The following is a 22,388-nucleotide window of genomic DNA, read 5'->3' as shown; positions in this document are numbered from 1 at the left end:
ATAACAAGACCTTATTAAATAGCTTAAAATTAAATTCCTCAAAGAACTAACAGGAGTTTGCATCAACCTAACTTCACAATAAAAAACTAATTCTAAACAATGTGAATACAATCTTATGAGATAATTTTTTATAGAGAGTTATCACAAAGCTAAATCTTTAAAAATATGTCATTAAACCATCACTATATATTTCTAAATACACCTTTAATTTCTGAGTAAATAAATTTATGTTTGCTGATGATAAACAAATAATCACTATTACTTTTTCCCTCTGGAAATAGTAAGATATTTTAGCTACAGAACTATAGATAATGTGGCTTTGTAAATAAGAATTTTAAACCAGTTCAAGCAAAAGTTTGTCCCACGAAAATAATCCTGAGAGGGGGAAGAAAACATTGTACGTTGGTTTTACTGTTTAAAATGATCAAATCTTGGAAACAACCTAAGCGCTAAAATATAAGGACATACTTAAATACATTACGGTATCTGCATTACATGTAACACTACACAATCATTAAATAATTAGGAAGCCTAGAAGGTGACATGAAATGAGTAAAATGTTAAAAACAGTTTGCCAGATTACTTGTACTCTAAAAAATTATGTGGACTTGTGGATAAGGAATGAAAGGGAATAAAAAGGATAATTTGTTATAGTGGGGGGATTTTAGATTTTAATTTTAGCCTCCCTTTTTCTGTTTTTTTGTCATTACTGGCATTTTTGTTATTGCAATTATAAGAAATGGGAAAAGAGAAGAAAAGTAGCTATTACCTAGATAAAAGACAAATATATAAATCAACTCAACAAAATGGGCAATTTGGGACATAACAAAATGGGGTTTCAAAAATGCTGAATGTAAGTGACATTTTATTTAACTTGAAAAAAGTCAAATGACATGCTAACTTTTATTCCAAAGGAATAAACAGCCTCTATCTAACAAAACAGCATTTGAAATGAGGTTTTATTAAGACATACTTCACTTGTTTTAAAGGTTTCTTTGGAATCTTCTTCAGATTGCTGTTTCTTTTTGGAGTTCTCTTCAACATTCCTAAGGGTGAAAGAGTCAAATATAAAGCATGAATCAAATGTGAAAATTTTTCAGGAAGGTTGAAAACAATAAAAAGCTTTCCTTTACTACAAGTTTTATTTATCTTATTTTATTATTATTTTTTGAGGTGGAGTCTTGCTCTTGTTGCCCAGGCTGGAGTGCAATCGCGCAATCTTGGTTCACTGCAATCTCCACTCCTGAGTTCAAGTAATTCTCCTGCCTCAGCCTTCCAAGTAGCTGGGATTACAGGCATGCGCCACAATGCCTGGCTAATTTTGTATTTTTAGTACAGACAGGGTTTCACCATGTTGGTCAGGCTGGTCTCAAACTCCTGACCTCATGTGATCCACCCGCCCCTGCCTCCCAAAGTGCTGAGATTAAAGGCGTGAGCCACAGCGCCTGGCCGTTTACTATAATTTATACACTTAATCGATAAATGGAGACTTGTTACATTTCAATTTAAATCCTATCAATTATTGGTCAACAAAGGAGAGCACAATCCCAAATATGGCATGAACTGTTTTTGGTGCTAAGGGAAAGTACAGCCGAAACAAAAATTCCTAATTTGTTGCTTAAAGATGAATATTTTATCAGCTATAATTACACTTCAAAATTACTATCTTTTGAGTAAAGAGGGAAGTCTTATTTATTCAGATCAATAAGGATAAGATGTAATAACAGTAAGAAATTTGAGAGCTTACTACTCTTACCAAGTTCTGCAAATTATCAAATCAGTTATCTTGAAGTCTGTGATAAAGTTACATAAACGCAACTTGATGGAATAAACAAATTGCAGCCCATGGCTCACATGACTTCATAGCTACCCTCAAGAGTCTCTTTAGCTTTCTAATTCTTAAAAAGTTAACCAAGATAATGCAGTGTTAACAAGGAATCTGGCTCAGATTCTGGGTTGGGGGAGAATCATGGAATACTGGTAAAACTAAAAGCGTGGAAAGACTGGAAATAATAATTGTAAACAAGTGGTTACTGAACGCCAACAAGAGGAATACTTCCAGATAATTTCCAGAGGATCCATAAACTCTGAAACTCTAGGGATAATTGTTAGCTTATGCACGTACATTTTTCAGGGGAGAGGGTCTAAAGCTCTCATCAAATTTACAAAAACATCTGGGACACGCGAAAAAATTAAGATACACTACTTAGAAATGTTATAGATATTAACATTTTGATACTAAATACGAAATCCTAAGGTCCTTCATAAATATGCAGCAACATACACATCCTAAGTACAACTCTTTAGTGTCACTTCAATGCCTCTCTTCTGAAAGCACCCGGGGGAGTGTTACAAGGGAAACATGCCCAGACAAAATATGTACCTTGAATCTTTTTTTCTCTTTTTGCTTAAGGCTACCTTTTTTTCTAAAACTTTCCGTTCTTTAAGGACTTCTTTAATTCTGGGGGCTTTAGGTTCCAAACTCTTTGTTGATGAGTCCTCTAGGTCCACACTACTCCTGCCTAGAAAAGAAGCAATCAATAAAATGTATTTCAGAAAAGTTTTAGAAACAGTGTAATATTAATTTTTCATTAAGATTTTTCTAATCATTGTTAAAGCCAAAATGGCTTTAATATTTTTAAGCTGTGCTAGAACAGACATAATATTTTGGATGAAGAAGTCTTATCTTTCCTATTTCAAATGATCACATAAGTGTGTGTATGTGTGAATTCACATATTACATAGGATTAGTGACCAGAGGGAATACAATTTTGTTCAATGCAATCTTACAGGTAAATGTTTGACATTTTAGTTAACATAAGCATAGATTAATTTCATTAATCATCAGCAAGGGTTGATAACTCATTGTTAACAATCTACTTTCCAGTGATAATCAAATCATTACAGAAAAATAAACTGCTAACAAACGAGTTGCATAAGCTGGTATCTGATAAAATGTTTAATTAAGATTTAGCAATATAATAAAAAAGAAAAATGAATAAACACATGAGATTAAAACGTAAGGAAACCTTCCACATTTGAGAATAGTTCCTTTTATTTTATATCCATGTCTCATAAGTAACATAAGAGTACCTGGAAAATAATGAAATATATAAGATAGTTTAAAATATTAAAAGTTAACATGTATACCTTGACTCTTGGTTTTTGAAGACTTTGTCTTTTCTGCTTTCTGTTTTCGTTTTTCTTCAAGTTTCTCTCTATTAATTCGCCTTCTTAAAAGCCTCTCTTCTTTTTCTTTGGCCTAAAACCACAAAATATCCTAACAGATTATTAGGCAAAGGCAGAAATACACTGAAAAACTGTATTTTTTAAAAGTTTTAGTTTACCCTTCAGATGTTCAAATTAATGGGCTCTGAAAAAATGCACATACACTACATATATATACACACATTTATCTGTATGTGTATACATACATATGTATGTGTATGTTTCAATCTGGAAGTTACCAGAATAAAATAAACAATTATGAAAATTTGCCATTACTCTTTCAGAATGCCATTAGTTTAAAGAATGGGCAAGGTATTATTTTGGGAAAAAAGTGATTAAATAAGCTGGTTGTTTCAATTAAAAAGACAGCTGTGAAAATATCTATGAACATTAAGTATATATAGGTAGCTGTTTATAACTTTCCAACTATTCTTATAGAAAACAGTTGAAATAAAAATTCAAGTGATAGGCTAGTTCTACAACATATATGACTTGATGGTTATATGCTTGGGACCCAAGGGACTTGGGACTTGCAGCTATTGTCTTTTACAGCAGAAAGAATTCACAATCATTGTGCTACTCTTACTACTCTTTTCTGGCCCGGAGTGCCAAAAATCCTAAGCAGGTGCATAACTTCTAACCAAGTAACCTTTACAAGAGATAAACCTGAAGTGAAAGCTAATCACCACTAGCATTTTGGGGCAGTTTCTTCAAATCATTTTCCTATGTAACAATATTTCCTGATTCTGAACTTTTCATATTTTACAACTTTTCATACTTTAATGTTTCTAAAATGGTAAGCTATCTTAAAACTAACATACATATGTAATAATAAGTTAGTAATTTTCTTTAAAAAGCGGTTATTAATTCAGTGGTACATTTTATAATTAGAAATATTTTCGAATCCAAGAAATAGGTGAACAGCATTTCCATCTCAATAGTATGTTAATAGCTGCATATCATATCCTTGCAGGACTGGATCTACACTTGGTTTAAACATTTCCATACTGTAAAGCATTTAGGTTGTTGCCAGTTTCACTACTATAGGTTGAGCAACCATCATCTGAAAATCTGAACTCTTTAGCACTGACATGCTGTCACAAGTGGAAAATTCCATACCTGACTTCATGTGACAGGTGGCAATCAAACTGTAGTCAAAACTTTGTTTCATGCACCAAATTACGAAAAACATTGTATAGAATAATCGGCAGGCTATGTGCATAGGTATATAAGACACACAAATGAATTTTATGTTTAGACTTGGGTTCCATCCCTAAGATTTCTCACTATGTATATGCAAATATTCCAAATTGTGAAAAATTCCAAAATTTGCAACACCTCTGGTCCACCCATTTCGGATAAGGGATATTCACTTGTATTAGTAATGATGACACAAACATCTCTGTCACATGTTTACATCTCCTCTACCTAGTTAAATGGCAAGGTTCCTACAGGCAAATCCTGTATGTCTCTGCTTCACATGCACACCAGTACCTTGCAGATAGACTATTTAAGTTTGTTAACCTGATGTAGTAGGTTAAAATAACAGAACAAAGTGGACTTACAATGGACTGTCGTCGTTGTTCTACAGTAAGCTCATCATCAGAATCACTATAGTACTTTGAGTAAAGATAAGGTTTGTGGACATACGCATGCCGTACACTTTTTGTTTTTCCTTCACTAGAATCAGTAGTTTGAGTTTTTGTTTTATTCTGTTTGTTCTTCTCTTCATCTGTAAGAAAGTTAATAGAAAGAGGAGTATGTCTGTGAATTAGCATAAAATCAACATTATGCTGTACAAGCAGCAAAGGCAAGATCAATTGGAGGTCCAAAAGGGGAAATATTAGGATGTGAAAATTTCAGAAATTGACTTTTAAAGGCTATAATTCTTATTTTTATTTCTTATCAGCTTCTCACACATAAATAAGACAAAGAAAAGTTAGACATTATAGTTATTTATGCTGTTAAAAGGAAAATTTCAGACAAATTAAATTTAACAGAGTTTTTTGGAGCAAAGAATGATTCATGAATCAGGCATCAGAACGAGGAGAGGTTCTGAGAGCTCTGCTTCGGCAACACAAGCAGTGGGCTTTTACAGGCTGAACACAAAAGCAGACGAAATACATGACTGGATTGGCTACAGCTAGGTGTGTGCCTTATCTGAATATGATCTGGTGGAAAGTCCCTAGTTAGAAGTTAACTGGAGGTTTCTGATGAGCTAAGTTTAAACTCTGTTTTACTATTTAGACTGAGCTTCAGTTTGCCTTTGTAGGAAACCAAGGCATTGGAGCTATCTCAGCCTAACAGCCTCCATCTGTGCCTCAGTGTTCTCCGGACAAACAATTCTTATTTTTCACTGGACTTGATATTTATGCTTTACCATTGTTAAGTTCAACAAATCCACTGGAAGCTGTACTTTAAAGTAAACTTGAGATTTTAATGACCACCTCTGAATTTCTCATTTAGGGAAGAGGCAAGAATCAATAACTGGATTGAATCAATAACTGGATCAATAACTGGAAGGTAATCTGTTTTGCTTTGACACAGCAAGAAGAAAAAAAGTAAACAAGGTTTTCATTTCCTACCATATACTCTTAAAATAGCCATCTTCTTACTTTTTAAATTCCATACATATAAAATCTAGTCTTACCAGGAAAAAACTTAAGAAGACCCAAAAAGGCATCAAGAATTAATTTTAGTTAGGGTAGAGAAAGTGGAGTGTTCACAGGATAAGGAGCATTCTTCCTATACAGGTAACACAGAGCTGACCTCATGAGGACAGATATGACAATTAGAAAGTGCTGCTGCTGCTTTTTTTAGTTTGTGAAATTGAAGAAAAAAAAAAAGGGAGGGACTGAGACATTCATCTATGGTGTTACAAGCTTATACGTTTTCTCCTCTATGATTTTCTCTCTAGGTAGCCTATCTGAAAGCTAGCAACAAATTTTAAGATGCTCTCTATAGGCAATTGCAAATAAAACTCAGTATTTTTATTATTCCTAAACTAATAGTCCTAAACAGAATTTAATCATGTGGTAAGAGCAGCATAAGATATTGGTAAGAAGCACAGACTCAGGTTTGAAATCTGCACTGGTGCTCACTAGCTACATGACTGGACAAGACATGGTCTCTCTGACTTTGTCTCCTTGCCTATACCTACTTCCTGGGGCTGTTCTGAGGACTACAGGAGTTATTACACGAACGTCCTTAGCACAGCGCCTGGAAGATAGGAAGTGCTCAGGAGGGGTTTTCTGAAAAACAAACTGTATGATAAAGAATTCAGCCTTGCCCAGAGAGGTCTGGCCTTTACCATTAGCTTCTGGGAGGTAATCTCTAAGCCTCTGGAATGCTATGCCTGACTGGAGTGTTTCAGAGTGCGAAGGCTCTTGAGTCAAGCTAAACAGTCTAACAATGTGATTTAGGGTTGGAGTGGTGGGTCATGGAGTATGAGTTTGACCTCTAGAGGGGTTAGAGACTGAGATCAGCCATGTGGGCAGCCAACTTTGACTATATGCTAGAGCCTTGGTAAGAACTTTGGATCCCAAGGCTCTGGTGAACTTCCCTGGTTGGCAATATTCTGCATATGTCGTCAGACATCAATGCAGAGGAAGTAATCCAAGGGGGAACAATTGGAAGTTTGAAACTTTCCTGGACTCTACCCTGTGTGCCTCTTCCCTTGGCAGATTTTAATCTGAGTACCTTAACTGTAAACAACCACAGCTGTGAGTATACCACCTTTCAGTAAGTTCTATGAGCCCTTTTAGCAAATTATCAAATCTAAAGGTGGTCTTGGGGAACCCTGAACTTGCAACTGGTGCCATTAATTGAGGGCAGTGTTGTGGACTATGCTGCCCCCAAATGTGAAACACACAAATAAAAAGCATCTTCATATATTTATCTCCTCTACATTTTAAATTAATAATCATACTAGGGGATAGAGTTAAAGAATGAAGAACCAAAGGTTGTTGAGATTTAGTAACTTACCAAGCTTGCCCAGACAGACAACTTTGGAGCTGGGTCTCAGAAACAAATCTTTCAACTACAAAATCCCATGCTCTTGCTATTATACCACACTGTTTTTCAGGATATAGCCATCAGAATATACAAATAATGCTTGACAGGATGCTTCAGAGGCATTATTATGTAAAATGCTTTACCATCTGACGTAATCTCTCCTTCTTCCACGCTATCAGACGTTACAACTTCCTCTTCAGTATCTTCTTCAAAAGATGAAAGGTCACTGGTATGAACAGAGCTAACTGTGATGTCTGTAAGTCCATCCACATCAGAATCTATCAAAGATAAATCTTCAAGAGGAAAATAAAACAGAAAAAAAATCATTTCGTTACAAGAACATATTCAGAGCTCAATTACTAAATTACATTTAAAATTTTCTGCTTTAAATACGTGTCAAACTATTAAACAAGGCAGAGTGGTTTACAGAAAATACAAAGGCAAAGTAGACTTCTGTAAAAATAACTGATCTATTAATTTACAATGTATGATATAATAAAAAAATGAATTTTAAGTAACTGAAGTATTTACTACCTAATAAAGATTAGGATATCCAACTATGAATTAAGTTGCTTAAAATAATGTATGTGAATAAATTATAAGACAAATTATAAATTCATAATTTCTCTGTTAATTTACTCTGTGAACAGATATATTAGTATACAAAAATACAAATATTTGTTTTTTTTCTTGGGCAAAGGGGATTTAAGTTTCCAAAAGTATTAAATAAACTTATGAAAATACGAAGGCAAATTTGATACTTCCCTGATCCCAAAATACTGTTCTTTAAACTTTGTAGATGTTTGCAAGTTTTTATATACCTTCTTTTGTCCCTTCAACAGTTTTAGCTTTATTACTGTTCTTGTCTGAAGGAAGTTTTAAACTCTCTACTTCTTTTTCTTTTGCTTGTTTTTCATCTTTAACTTTCTGTGTATCTTCACTCTTTTTTGAGTGGTCAAATTTCTTTTCAGTCTTTTCCTTCTTTTCTTTCTTTCTTTCTCCTTTCTCATTGCTGTCTGGCTTCTTTTCACCTTTGTCTGTTGATTTATTTTTTTGCTCACTGCTTTCCTGTTGAACATCCTTATTTAGCAGAATTAAATTATTATGCTCTTTTGTGTAATTTTTAATTTCTTCAACTGGACAAGGAAGGTCGCTAAATTCTTCAGACTTTGGGGCTGTTTCTAGTCCTTCACCTCCACAGTCAGCTGTAGATTTTTCTTTATCAGCCATGTCCTCTGAAGTTCTTTCTTTGTCAGTACCAGTATCAGTGGTTGGCTGAGATGGAAGTTTTTTTGATGCTCTCTCATTGGTCTTGGCATTTGATGTTTCTGTTGAAGCCCTAGCAGCACTGGCTTCTTGGTTAAGAGAAGTTATGGTTTCCAATATCGACATGGCATCATTGGCTACATTAGCACTGGGCCCAGGAGCAGGAACACCTTAAAGAAAAAGAGAAGTTTTAGAATACATTTAATCAGAAGGAAGATACCTCTGCTAAATCAATACCACACATCACTGTCATCTTTATACGATGCATATGCTGTGCAGACCATCTGTATATTCTTTCAGACTTTCAGGTACCAGTACTAGTATATACCATATTCTGAATTATCTATCTCTCTAATATATTATCTTAGGAAGGGCACCATGCAAATCTGAGGAACTGTCTAATGCCTAGAAAAAGACTATATTCTCTAATTATTTTAGTTATTCCTTCTATTATCATACTCACACACCCCATTAATAATATGCTTATTATTTTTATTAATCTAAAAAAGGAAATGTTATGACAATTGAGGAACTTAGGAGATATTTAAAGTAAGTACAATTTCACTGGAATAGCCAAATTAAAAAATGTGTTAAAGAGCCAAGTCTCCCTAACTTGATATTCAGTTCAAGGAGAAAAACAACGGAACTGACCAAGAGTAAAAGCAAAGCACCTTGTGTAATAAGGGAAGAGTCTGGTTTCTCATCATCAGGAGCTGTGTTGCCACTTGCTTCCTCTTTGTGATTCAGCGTGGCCAAAAACTCATGCACAGCTTTCTCCACCTGAGGTCTGAATGTGTGGTTGATCTTTGGATCCACAACCTGAGAAATAATTCGGTCAATACCAGACTCCAACATTCCTGATCTGAAACACAAGATAATTTATGGAAATGTGAAAAAATAATATATTATTCGCATTAATTACTTTAAAATAACACTCTATCTATCTATTTGTCTATCTATCTATCATCTATCTATCCATCCATCCATCCATCCATCCATCCATCCAACTTAAATTGTCCCAATCCATTTTCTTGGATATAGACAGACAATGGAAACTAAGTTTCATGCTATAGTAGCTTTAGATATACCATACTATAAAAGTCTGTAAACTTTTCTACTACTGTTTCACTAGTGCAAATACTGAAACAGACAAAACAAAACACCCTTAGAACTAGACACAGTACACTACCTAGGGTCCAGTATAGAAGTGATGCTTATCTCACCCCTACTCTGCTCATGGCATATAGGAATAAGGTCATTAAAAAGCTGAGTTCTGGGGATAAAACAAACCTATGGTCTCTGTAACTTTTTTTTTAACAGAAAAAAAATGTAAGCTTTTTATAAGCATTAGAGTCCCCAGAAAAATAACAAACAACACACACACAAAATATAATTTCATCAAATTACAAAATAAAAGAAGGAAAACTTTAGAGAAAAAAAATTGGAGAAACAAGACTTCTGGCTTTCTATTATCTTCCTGCTATAAAAACTGGATGATTCATTCATTCAACAATTATGTTATAAGTGTCTTCTATATAACAGGTACTATGCTGGCCACTGACAGCTACAAACTGACCTGGTCCTTGTTCTGGATGGGGATGTACACACAATTAAGACATGAGATGATAGGCACTAGTACACATCATGTACTATAGGAAAAGAGAGGAATAAGAAATTATTTGCTTATTAGAGGAATAAGAAATTATTAGATATATCTAAGATAATTTAGGAGTGCTTCATAAAGGAGAAGACATTTGAGCCAAGTCTTGATTTCTACAGAAGAGAAGGGGAAGAAAGGTACATGGAGTTAAAGAAATATCATATACAAAAGACAAAAGAGAGATGAGGACAACTATCTATGAAATGTGCTTCTGCACAAAGGCATCTGAGTAAAATAAGAGAACATGAATTTATTTTAAGAAACACACTTAAATCTTGTTTCTTCCTAAAAAAGAAGTGGACAAGTCAAGGTACCCGGGATAGGACTGGAAGATCAAAGTGCCAGTCATTTCTAGCTTTTAGCCTCAATTTCTCTCTATGGAACGGATGAGGAGCCATCTTTCCTTACACTTTACAAATGCTATTTTTGAGTGTAGTTCCATCTGGAGTGCAGGATGGATTAGTTTTTCATTTCTGGAGGCACCTTATCGCCTTGTGAAACTATAATTCTACTTATGTGGGCATAGAGAAAAATGAGCCAATTCGGCACAAAGTAGGTTACCTGCTTTTTAAAGTTCTAAGATTAAAAAAAAAAACGGAAATCTTGCAAACATTGTTACATCTTAGAGGTGTATTTAAAATGTAGTAGGTAGAAAAGGAATAAGAAAAAGCAATCTTAAAAAAGGTTTTAGAGTATAAGTAAAAAGGTACAAAAAGGGCCGGGCACGGTGGCTCACGCCTGTAATCCCAGCACACTGGGAGGCCGAGGCGGGCAGATCACAAGTTGAGGAGATCCAGACCATTCTGGCCAACATGGGGAAACCCCATTTCTACTAAAAATACAAAAATTAGCTGGCTGTGCCTGCAATTCCAGCTACTTGGGAGGCTGAGGCAGGAGAATCGCTAGAACCCAGAAGGCAGAGATTGCAGTGAGTCGAGATGGCGCCACTGCACTCCACCCTGGCAACAGAGCGAGACTCTGTCTCAAAAAGAAAAAGAAGAAGAAAAAAAAGTACAAAAAAAAAATTAAAACGATCCACTCCCAAATTTTTGCTTCAGTCTCTTTCTCTGTCTGCCTATGTTCTAGCCTCTTGTCCTGCAAACAAACAAAACACTTCTACTTTAGTCCTTTCTCACACAGAGGTCAGCTCTGGTATCTTATAGCAAAATGGAGTCCAGTACTAATGATCATACTGCACTTAGCGGCCATAACTGCCTCACCCAAGTGGGGAGAAGCTACAGCCATCGGTCAAGGGCAAAGCCAAAATGCCAACAGCTGGCGTTTTTCTGGTTAAAGTTACTTCCTTGTCTTCTTTTCAAATTATGTTTATCTAAGATCATTATTCAGTTATCTAGGATTTTCAGATTCTGTTGTACAAATAAAAGCTTAAGTAGAATAAAATTTTCCCTCCTACTGAGTCAGCAGATCAGCTATTAAGTTGAACCATCTGAAATTGCTGATATTAGACCATTTTTGTCTTACAAAAATGGCAAGTGCAGATAGCTCAACCTAATGGAGTCAAGTGAGTATGTATGTCTCAAAGCATACGTACGAAAAACTGTTTGAAATTATATTTATTCACAGGGGCTAGTCCAACCCTATACCTTCCGATTGAACACAACTAAATAATCTCTTTAAGGAAGCTTTAAAATGTTATTATCAGTATCATAAAATGTTACTAATGGATATTAAATGAAAATAGTTCATTAAAAAAAAATAAATACAGCTAGAAGAAAATTTACAAATGTCCCAGGAAAAGCAATGCCTAAATTATCCAAGAGAAGGCAGCTGTCTTCCCTCTTTCAAAATGGCTCCAGAAAAAGAGATTCCTCATTACTCATAGGCAAATTGCTCCAGCATTTAATCACTGACACAGCCACAAGAACTCCTTACCTCGCACCAAACATGATTTTGTGATCACAATGTCTTACTGGTACAGCAGTAATTTTAAGTGCTTAATGTCAGGCCTCGGAGCCCAAGCCAAGCCATTGTATCCCCTGTGACTTGCACACCCAGATGGCCTGAAGTAACTGAAGAATCACAAAAGAAGTGCAAATGCCCTGCCCCGCCTTAACTGATGACATTCCACCACAAAAGAAGTGAAAATGGCTGGTCCTTGCCTTAAGTGATGACATTACCTTGTGAAAGTCCTTTTCCTGGCTCAAAAAGCTCCCCCACTGAGCACCTTGTAACCTCCACTCCTGCCTGCCAGAGAACAACCCCCCTTTGACTGTAATTTTCCTTTACCTACCCAAATCCTATTAAACGGCCCCACCCTTATCAGCTAACTATCTTTTCGGACTTATTGCCCACACAAAGCCTGTTTGGTGGTCTCGTCACACGGATGCGCATGTCACTTAATTTTCACATGTGTAAGACTTAGCTCACTTAAATAAAAGAACAGAATGACTGTTCCCTTACCTTATAGATTTTGTACGCTATAAAAGTAAATGCAATTCTAAGAAGTTTGCCTTTAATCTGAGTGTCAGTATATGAAGAAAAAGAATGCCAGACTCCCAAAAAATATGCTTTTAAAGCAATGCGATCATTTGTGAACAGGGAGGTGGCTATGCAAATCGTTGAATGAAAGTAATCAGTAGAGCTCTGTATAAATGTCTGTGAAGGGGTGCTCTACCCTACCTCCACTCCCTTATCCCCCAGTTCTAAGTTATTTTGGTCATTGTTCTCTTTGAAGGCCTTTGTGGAAACGACAGGCAGCAGGCCTGTCACCCAACAGATCTCTTTTGTTTCTACTTTTTCTAGAAACAGCTTTGACCTTTTCCTACCAGGTATTATTATGCAGCCTTCTAATGGCATCTTTTGATCTCACCTAGACTCTTTTACAGGTTCCTCTGACGTCCTTTAAAATGTAGACAAAAAAGCTATTGTGAATTTCCCTCTTCTCTTATGCACAAGGAGACACTGTCTGAGCCCCCAGGCTCCTGGTTTCTAGTATTACCTGTGGCTAAATAGGTTTGTCTTTTAGTCAGGGTGTGAATTTTGATTTGTGGGACTTCCTGTTGGTTGAAACTATCAGACTAGATAGGCTTTCCAGAGGTTCCTGTGGGACACAAGGAAATTAACAGGTGGCAGGTATAAAACAGATTGGTTTAACTGTTTAAAAGCTACACTTCATTCTCAAAGATGTACTTGAACATAAATACTTGTCAAGTCAGGGAGACTGGATGCTCTCTAAATAACTCAGTCACCCTTTTTTTAAGGGTATTATAGCAGGGGTAGAAGGCTTTCTTGTCTTTGCAAATATTTACATTCAAGAACAAGTAGTGGCCAGGCGAGGTGGCCTATGCCTGTAATCCCAGCACTTTTAGAAGCCAAGGAGAGAAGATCCCTTGAGCCTGAGTTGGAGACCAGTCTGGGCAACATAATGAGACACTGTCTCTACAAAAAAACAAAATGAGAAGCTGGGCATGGTGGCAGGTGCTCAGGATGATGACGTTAGGAGGTCTGCTTGAGCCCAGGAGATTGAGGCAGAAATAAGCTATCATCATGCCACCACATTCCAGCCTGGGGAACAGAATGAGACCCTTTTTTGTTTTGTTTCATTTAAAAAAAAAAAAAGTAGAAGACTGTAAATCTAGTTTTCTAAGGATGCTCCAAATATTCGAGTTCTTCTAATTCTCATTACCTTATGTTCACTCAAAATGGCTCTGACAGGTCCAACACTTTGAGGGGAGGTGGGGAGCTATATCATCCATAAGTAGCAGTTAAAAGTCATAGTCAAAGGCAAAAGACGGGGGCACTGTATTAAAAGAAGACATGGCCTCAAATCAAGAGAAAATATTTTAATTTCAGTAATCTTTAATGTCTTTATTTGTAAAATAAGAATAATAAAGCCTGCTTGCTCTCTTAGGGTCAAGAAAATAGTTGTGAAGGCAACTGTGTATATCATCTATTAATATTATATCTAGATTTTTTAGAAAGTCATATTGTTATTTCCTTCCTTCAAATATTTCCAAAGGTCTACAGGAACAATCAGACTGTTAAAATGTATAAGAAAATGTGAAGTGATTAGACCCAAATCCAAAATTATGCTAAATCACAGGAAACAGCTACACCAAATCAAGTAAAATTGTCAACATCATTAGGTGAACAAACTTGTATGTAATTTCTCCGCTTTCAGGCAAAGTAGGTTAGGACATTTTAAAACCTGCCCAGAACTCTTATTTCTGACACTTACTTGAGGACTTGTTGTCTAATGTTGTTTCTTAGCTGGTTCTTATTGAGATGGGGACTCCATGTGTGAGTTGCCAAGTGATTTGCAACAAAGTTGTCAACACGCTGTCTCAGATTCTGATAGGCAGGCTAGAGAGAAAAAAAGGAAGGTTGAGTCTTCAATGTTATACAGTATCAATATTCACCTCTCAGAAAATTATTTTTACCATGGGACAACAAAGTTTCACAGTTTCTGACAATTCTGCTTCAAGATAACTTACACTCATTCAAATACTACTGCTTTTGTGTAAGACAAGGTGTTTGGAGAGATGAGGAATATAAAGAAGAAAGATACACCTCTTATTTATAGACAGAGGACTGGAAAATAAGAGACAAACAAGTGTTATTATTAGATGATTTGGAGTAAAAAAGGGAGAAGATCTGAGGAAGCATGCCTTCATTGAAAATGTGCCATTTGAGCTGGAAAAATCAATTGCACAAGGTAGCTGGGAATGGGAATGGCTGGCTTTGCTCATACAGTCAATGTAAACAAAGAGCAAGTGGATGAGAAAACTGGAGGCCAGGAGCATTTAGTGAGCCCCCAGATCGGTGGTCCAGCTTGGCTACAGAAGAGAATATAAAAAGCAGAGAATACAAAAAGCAGAGAAATGAGGTTAAGACAGAGAGGTTGGGGCCAGGTGCTAAAAGGCTTTGGGTACTTGTACAAGAAGTTTGGAATTACGGGGTAGAGAATGGGAGCCCACTGCACATATGGGCAGAGTGATAAAACAGCTAAGCTTTTTGATGGTTAATCATCCTACAGCGCAAGAGTAAACAGACACAAAATACTTTTAGGAAAGCATGCAATAACTACAGTGAGGAAGGTCTGTACTGGGGTGGCAGAAACCAGCTAATGGCATAGACCCAAGAGAAATTACTGAGGGGCAACTACTTGAACTAGGCATTAAATCTGAGGTAAGACAATGGTTCTCTACCAAGAAGGATTTCAGTCCCACCCCCCAAGGGACACTTGGCAATGTCTGGAGACATTTTAGGTTGTTACAACTGATGAGAGTGCTATTGGCATCTAGTGGGTCAAGGGTAAGGATGCTACTGAATATCCTACAATGCACAGGACAATCCCCTGACAGCAAAATAACTATCCAGTCCCAAATGTCGACAGCGCTGAGTCCGAGAAGAACCCTTGATGTGCTCCCTGAGGCGAGCATGGAGGGGAACACATATCATCTCTACTTGAAGGGGCATTGCCTGGAAGGAATATGTGACCATGCACTCAGGACTGCATTCCATTTCTAGAGGCTGTCCTCCACCACTGATGTTCTTTCTACCTTTCTTCTATACAGCTTTCAGTGGGGATGAGTTTGAGTGTCCCTGACTGATACTAAGCAAGTACTGTATAGCCTCACCTGCCATTTGCCTCCTTTTAGCTTCAAAGTTTATACTCCAGTGATAAATTCTCATCTCTGCACTTACCATCCTGCAACTACCATTCCCTCTGGTTGTCCATCTGACAAATTTCTCACCTTCAGAGCTCACCCTAATCTGTGAAATCATCTTGACACTTATGGGCTCTTCATCCACACTCCTACTGTTTTCTATACATTTTACCATTTGAGCAATTCTTGTACTACATTGTATTTTCAGGAGCAAGGCATATTTATTCTCCATTGAAGTGTAAGCCTCCTCCTCTACCTCTCTTACTCTTTGTTTTCATATAGCGTATCACACTGCTTGGCAAATGAGCAATTAAAATATAGTCCGTTAGCTGAATGGGTAGCCATCTCTAACACAGAATGATAAAGATTTTATCCCTCTGATGCCCTTTCATCAGTTCCAATTTTCAGGCCTTTGCTGATACTTATTTCCTATCCTACAAGGTAGTTTCATGATCATTTCCCACCTGCCTGTCCATTTATCCAAAATCAATATGAACTAAAATTAATTTTTTTTTTTTGGCAGAGTCTTGCTCAGTTGCCCATGCTGTAGTGTAGTGGTGTGATCTCGGCTCACTGGAACCTCCACCTTCCGGGTTCAAGTGATTCTAGTGCCTCAGGCTCCCGATTAGCTGGGACTACAGGCATGTGCCACCACACTTGGCTAATTTTTGTATTTTTAGTAGAGACAAGGTCTTGCTATATTGGCCATGTTGGTCTCGAACTCCTAACCTGAAGTGATCCATCTGCCTCGGCCTCCCAAAGTGCTGGGATTACAGACGCCAGCCACCATACCCAGCCCTAAAACTAATTCTTAGCCAATTCTTTCTCCCCAATGATTCTAAAGCCTAATTCCTCTTTCCAGTATTCTCAAATCTAACACATATTCATTAGGCTCTAACATCACAATGCATTTGGCATTCTAGTCTAGTCTTCCTGTAACAAGTTCAAATTTGAACTACTCAGGTAATTTTCCTTGTTTTCAAGTTCTCCTTTCAGTAAAAAGTTGAGTGACTAGAGAAATATTAAGTATTTATTGAGAAGTATTCTCCTAGGAACATGTATGTACCCACATGTACATATATACATATATATACACATACACACACACACACACACACATATTACACATATTTATACCCTTTCTTCCTTTTCCAGTGCTATGGTGAAAAGCCTTAGAGTTATCCTTGAGTCCTCCCTTTGTCTTCTACTTCACTTGCAAACCATTAGCAAATTCTCTCAACATTAGCATGAAAATACTCCCAGAATCTGACCACTTCCCACTAACTATACTGACCCCATTCTGTTCCAAGGCATTCTCATCTCCTGTCTGAATTATAATAACTGCCCTCATGCTTCTATCCTTACCTACAACAAAGTAAGTCTTCTAAAAATAGGGTAACCATGTAATTCACTGACCCATTCAAATCACAACTTAGCATGAAAGGGGAAGCCATTACACATGGCCAACCCATCTGAAATGGAAGTCAGATCATGTCCTTCTTTTGCTCAAAACCTGCTAATGGCTTCTGAGCTCGAGTAAAAGCCAAACTCTTCTGATGGCTCCCAAGACCTGCCGGATCTGTGAAGGCATACCTACCTCACCTCTTGTCACTTTCCCCTTAGCGGGTCTCAGGGCTTCTATACTTGCTATGCTCTCTTCTTGGAATGCTCAAGCCCCAGACAGCTGCATTGCTCCTTCAATTCCTTCACAGATGGCTTAGGTATCACCACATTGAAACCTGCCCTGAACAGCTTACTCGAAATAAAACAGTAAGCCCATCCATCCTCATCTTGCTTTTTTCCATAGGATTTATCATACATTATTTGTTGTCTATTTTTTTTCCACTAGGATGTAAGCTCCATAACAGTGGGATGTTTGGTTCACTGCTGTATCCCTGGCACCTAAAAAAATGACTGGTACATAAGAGTTGCTGAATCAATGTTTGTTGGGTGAATAAATTGACCAGGGGCTATTTATAACTAAGGAAGTGTCCAAAAAAAATCAGACTTTGTTACTTGACAAGAGAGGTGCCATATTTACCTGGTTGGTGAACTCCCTGAAGGGCCTCTTGATCATCCCTCCTCACACTCTCCAGATGCTAATCAGTGCAAAGGAGACAGAATGGCTTTGTGACCACTAAGCTTGCTCCAGAGATCTGGAAACTGGTAGTCTATAACGGAGTTGTCTTCGCAGTTGTTGGAGCTTAGGGCTGCCCATGGTACCATTTCTTTGGGTGGGAAGGGTTGATTTGGTCTGCTACAGTCAGATCTCTCTCCTGGTTAAGGACTATCAATGACCCTGGACAGTTAGGAGGTGGGTTCTATGGTCTTCTGGTGTAGCAGCAGACTTTGGTACTTCTCATCCTGGTTTAAACACTAAACTGGATGACAGTTTTGCTCTTAGATAGCACCTGGCAGGTAACAAATGTCTTGATTCTTAAACATGTATGTGACTGACATAATCCACTATAACTATATGCTACAAGTTAAGACTTTTTGACAGAAAGCAGGTCAGTCTTTGAGGTTCAAGTGGCAGATGAAACTCAAGGATTCCATTAAAGTGATGGTTCTTTGCATGAATAGGGAATCTTCTACTTTGGCCCACTCATCACATTGATATGAATGCTATGCTCTGAAGAAAAAAACTTTGGCTTTTTGGGAAGCAGGGGGGAAATAACTTTTTTTTTTCAAATAAGAAAATGAAGTATAAAATGGCATTCAACGAGAACAAATCTTTTAAATCAAATTAAAATCTACTAATTGCTAACTAAGGGAGTGGAAGAGAAGGAGAGAGTCATGGAGGGAAGGAAGCACCATAACATAACCTGTAACATAACCAGGAGCAGGTACAGATGTTGGTGGCAAGCAGGGAGGGAGGGAGGGAGAGAGGGAGAGAGGGAGGGGGGGGGGGAGAGAGAGAGAGAGAGAGAGAGAGAGAGAGAGAGAGAGAGAGAGAGAGAGAGATTTTGTGGGAAAGTTTAAGCTAGCGTCTGAGTGACAACTTCAGCCATAACCGAGTGTTCTTTTTTGTCTGGGAGGGTGTCATTTCAGTTCTAATTTCTCAAAGCAACATAAATATTAGACATTTTCATAATTATTAAATAGTATTTGTAATTGTATTGAAAAATTATTGTTGCTTTTTTAAAAACTGTTTTTTTTTAGACCAAGTCTTGCTCTGTCTCCCAGGCTGGAGTGCAGTGGCACAATCTTGGCTCAGTGCAACCTCTGTCTCCCGGTTTCAAGCAATTCTCCTGCCTCAGCCTCCCGAGTAGCTGGGATTATAGGCGCCTGCCACCACACATGGCTAATTTTTTTTTTGTATTTTTAGTAGACACGGGGTTTCACCATTTTGGTCAGGCTGGCCTTGAACTCCTGACCTCAAATGATCCATCTGCCTCGGCCTCCCAAAGTGCTGTGATTACAAGCCTGAGCCACAGCTTTTTAAAGTTCCTAAGTCTGTGGCTGAATATGTCTTATTAATAGAAGAAGCAGGGTTGATCATCAATTCTATTCCTATTTCTAATTGTTATAGTCATGTGCCCTGAGAAAACTTGTTCATATAAACAAGTATTGTGCCTAGGAATGGAAGAGTTTTGTTGTAACAATATCATTCATTTCTTGACCTCAAAAAAGAGGCTAAGAACATTAAAATAGGTTCTTATTCCATGGTTCCTGAGCTCCCTGAAAATGTATACATTATTAGATTGATTCTCATGAAATTGTCTATAGTTGACCATTTTGAAGCAGAAAAACAGCATTTTTCTTTGAGATGGAGTCTCGCTGTCACCCAGGCTGGAGTGCAGTGGCCGGATTTCAGCTCACTGCAAGCTCCGCCTCCCGGGTTCACGCCTTTCTCCTGCCTCAGCCTCCCGAGTAGCTGGGACCACAGGCGCCTGCCACCTCACTTGGCTAGTTTTTTGTATTTTTTAGTAGAGACGGGGTTTCATCGGGTTAGCCAGGATGGTCTAGGTCTCCTGACCTCGTGATCCGCCCGTCTCAGCCTCCCAAAGTGCTGGGATTACAGGCTTGAGCCACCGCGCCCGGCCTGAAAAACAGCATTTTAATGTGTTACTTGTACATTTTTCTTGAGAGAAGGTCCTAACTTTCATCAGATGATCAGAGCTACTGTGCTTCTCTCCTTTCCTCCAAAAACGGTTTTAATCCTTTACTTTGAAGGATCTGGGAGGGATATTACAGACACATACAAATAACATTTTGTGGGAATAGGATAATAAAAAAGTTGAGCCTTAGACATTGCAGCAGTACATTACAATTTTTAGTTTGTATACATAATGATAACACACAGATTCATGGGTTTCTGAGAACAGCAAAGTAAATATTTTACTTGTTGAATACCTTTACTTGTGGAACTACCTTCATTTGGTAACATTTACCTGGCCATGTCTAACCTTTTCCCATTAAATAACAAAAATAATAAAGGCAATAGCATTATTTCTAAAAGGTAGCAGTGCACATTCCTGAAGACAAAAGTAAAAAAACCATACTTCCTAAATAGATGAACACTCCCAAGTGAATTGAATTCTCTGTGGTGCAAAACTTCCAATATCCTGAAAAACCACATTTTACATAGTGGGCCCAGTATGAGTCCTTATAAAGAAAGATATACCAGGATATTCAAGAGAGTTTCCCCAGAAGAGAGAGTGGAACTGTGTGTAGTTCACCTGAAAGATTTAGAAGAATCTGCGGATGTTGTAAACGTGCATTTCTCAAAGAAACAAGGCTCCTCAGAACAACTAAACATACTATGAGAAAACCCTCGGCCGGCGCGGTGGCTCACGCCTATTGGGCGAATCAGGAGGTCAGGAGATGGAGACCATCCTGGCCAACATGGTGAAACCTCGTCTCTACTGAAAATACAAAAATTAGTGGGGCGTGGTGGCGTGCGTTTGTAATCCCAGCTACGTGGGAGGCTGAGACAGGAGAGTTTCTTGAACCCGGGAGGCGGAGGTTACAGTGAGCCGAGATCGCGGCACTGCATTCCAGTCTGGCGACAGAGCGAGACTTCGTCTCAAAAAAAAAAAAAAAAAAAAAAAAAAAAAAAAAAAAAAGAAAAGAAGAGAAAAGAAAAAGAAAAAGAAAAAAAAAGGAAACCCTCATTTCATCAAAACTCCTATCCAATGGACCCAACCAGATTTAACAAGCAGACAAAAGCAACCCCCACAAACCAGTAAATTTTCCAACATGCTTTCTGTTTCCAGAATTCTAGACTCTACTGTGGTTTTCCCACCACCTCACTGACTGCTCTTTCCTGGTGTCTTTGGCTAATTCTTTGCCAATCCAGCTAAGTTTACTTGTTCCTGCTAATGTCCCTTTCACTCTGACATTTGGTACAAAATCCCTTTCCCTTTCCAGCCTCTCGTTTTGGACAGGGAACCTCGTTGCTGACCTTTCCCTTCTCTACATTACTCTCCTGAATCTGCTCTTTCCTGTCCTTTCTCCACTTCAGTATCTGCTGTCACCTCTCCTGCATCTTTTCTCCACTGCATGACTCGGTTCTCTCTACCCCACCTTCCTGTCCCTTCTTACCTTAGAATGGTGACATGGCCTAAGTTACCTAAATCAGGTAGTCACTGCTAGAAACCATACTAAAGTCCTTTCTCAGGTTTGCCTCCTTATCTTTGCGCTCCCACCCCCACGATGTCCAGCAAAGCACATTGCACATAACTTGATTCAATTACCATTTTGCGATTTCTCCAAAGGATAAAGGTTCATGGCCCTTACCGCCCAGAAACCTTCAAGAAAAAAGGCAAACATAACTTCGATACAAAGTAAAATCATCATATACGAGAATGAATACAAAACTAGCCACTGTTAGCGCTACTATTTTCAAACCAGTTCCTGTAAGAACAATGCCTTCTTAGTCTTGCTCACCAGACCGGCGTAATCACTGCGCCGAAACCATGACTGGCACGTAGTAGGTACTTAAACACTAGTCGGTAAAAGGAACCAATGGACATGCTAACGAATGAACACGCTGTGTTTTACACAGTGTGTGGCACCCAGCTGCAGCTCCAAGAGGAAGCCACTGCAAAAGAAGCGCGCCCTTGGGTCCTCCCCTTCCCTCGCAGACCCCCAAACCCGGCGCGCTCCGAACCTTGGTGTCCACGTCGGCCAGGCAGTCTCTGCGGAACTGGTCGAAGAGCCCCTGGCTCTTGAGGTGGTTCACGATCATGGCCACGAGCTGCGGGTCCCCGGCGCCCGCACCCGCGCCGCCCGCCCCGCCCGCGCCGGGGCCAGCCCCGGGGCCCGGCGGCGGCGGCGGTGGCTGCGGCTGCGGCGGGGGAGGTGGCGGCGCTGGAGGAGGCGGCTGCGGCTGTGGGTTGGTGGCCATGGCGGCCTGTGCCGGGGAGGGCAAGGGCCCTGACCGGCGGGCGCACCTGGGAGGCGGCGGCTGCACTGGTCCCGCTGCCTGAGGGAAGCCAACGGGATGTTGTTACGGAACCAGAGGATCCAGAGCAACCCCGGAAGTAAAAGGGAACTGGGGGAAAGGAGGAAAAGACGGTGACAACATTGACGAAAGTCCGGCGACGGAGGCCGCGAGGAACCAGTTTCGGCCGTCGCCGGGCGCG

The 22,388-nt window shown here is 38.7% G+C and overlaps 1 protein-coding gene across 1 annotated transcript in view; it reads right to left on the bottom strand.

The window, feature by feature from the left end:
• BOD1L1 (biorientation of chromosomes in cell division 1 like 1) overlaps nucleotides 1–22,286 on the bottom strand; it is a 59,182-nt gene extending 36,896 nt beyond the window's left edge. The window contains 9 exon segments of the mRNA XM_030923594.1: nucleotides 974–1,046; nucleotides 2,384–2,522; nucleotides 3,151–3,262; nucleotides 4,794–4,960; nucleotides 7,386–7,535; nucleotides 8,064–8,678; nucleotides 9,180–9,370; nucleotides 14,367–14,491; nucleotides 21,914–22,286. Of these exon segments, the coding sequence (XP_030779454.1) occupies nucleotides 974–1,046; nucleotides 2,384–2,522; nucleotides 3,151–3,262; nucleotides 4,794–4,960; nucleotides 7,386–7,535; nucleotides 8,064–8,678; nucleotides 9,180–9,370; nucleotides 14,367–14,491; nucleotides 21,914–22,150 (1,809 nt within the window). The 5' untranslated portion in view covers nucleotides 22,151–22,286.
• Between the last annotated feature and the right edge of the window lie 102 nt (nucleotides 22,287–22,388).

The sequence above is a fragment of the Rhinopithecus roxellana genome, chromosome 2, assembly GCF_007565055.1.
Source record: "Rhinopithecus roxellana isolate Shanxi Qingling chromosome 2, ASM756505v1, whole genome shotgun sequence".
NCBI lineage: Eukaryota > Metazoa > Chordata > Mammalia > Primates > Cercopithecidae > Rhinopithecus > Rhinopithecus roxellana.
Note: the sequence above shows the minus strand (reverse complement) of the source record. Positions and strands in the feature narration are given on the sequence as shown.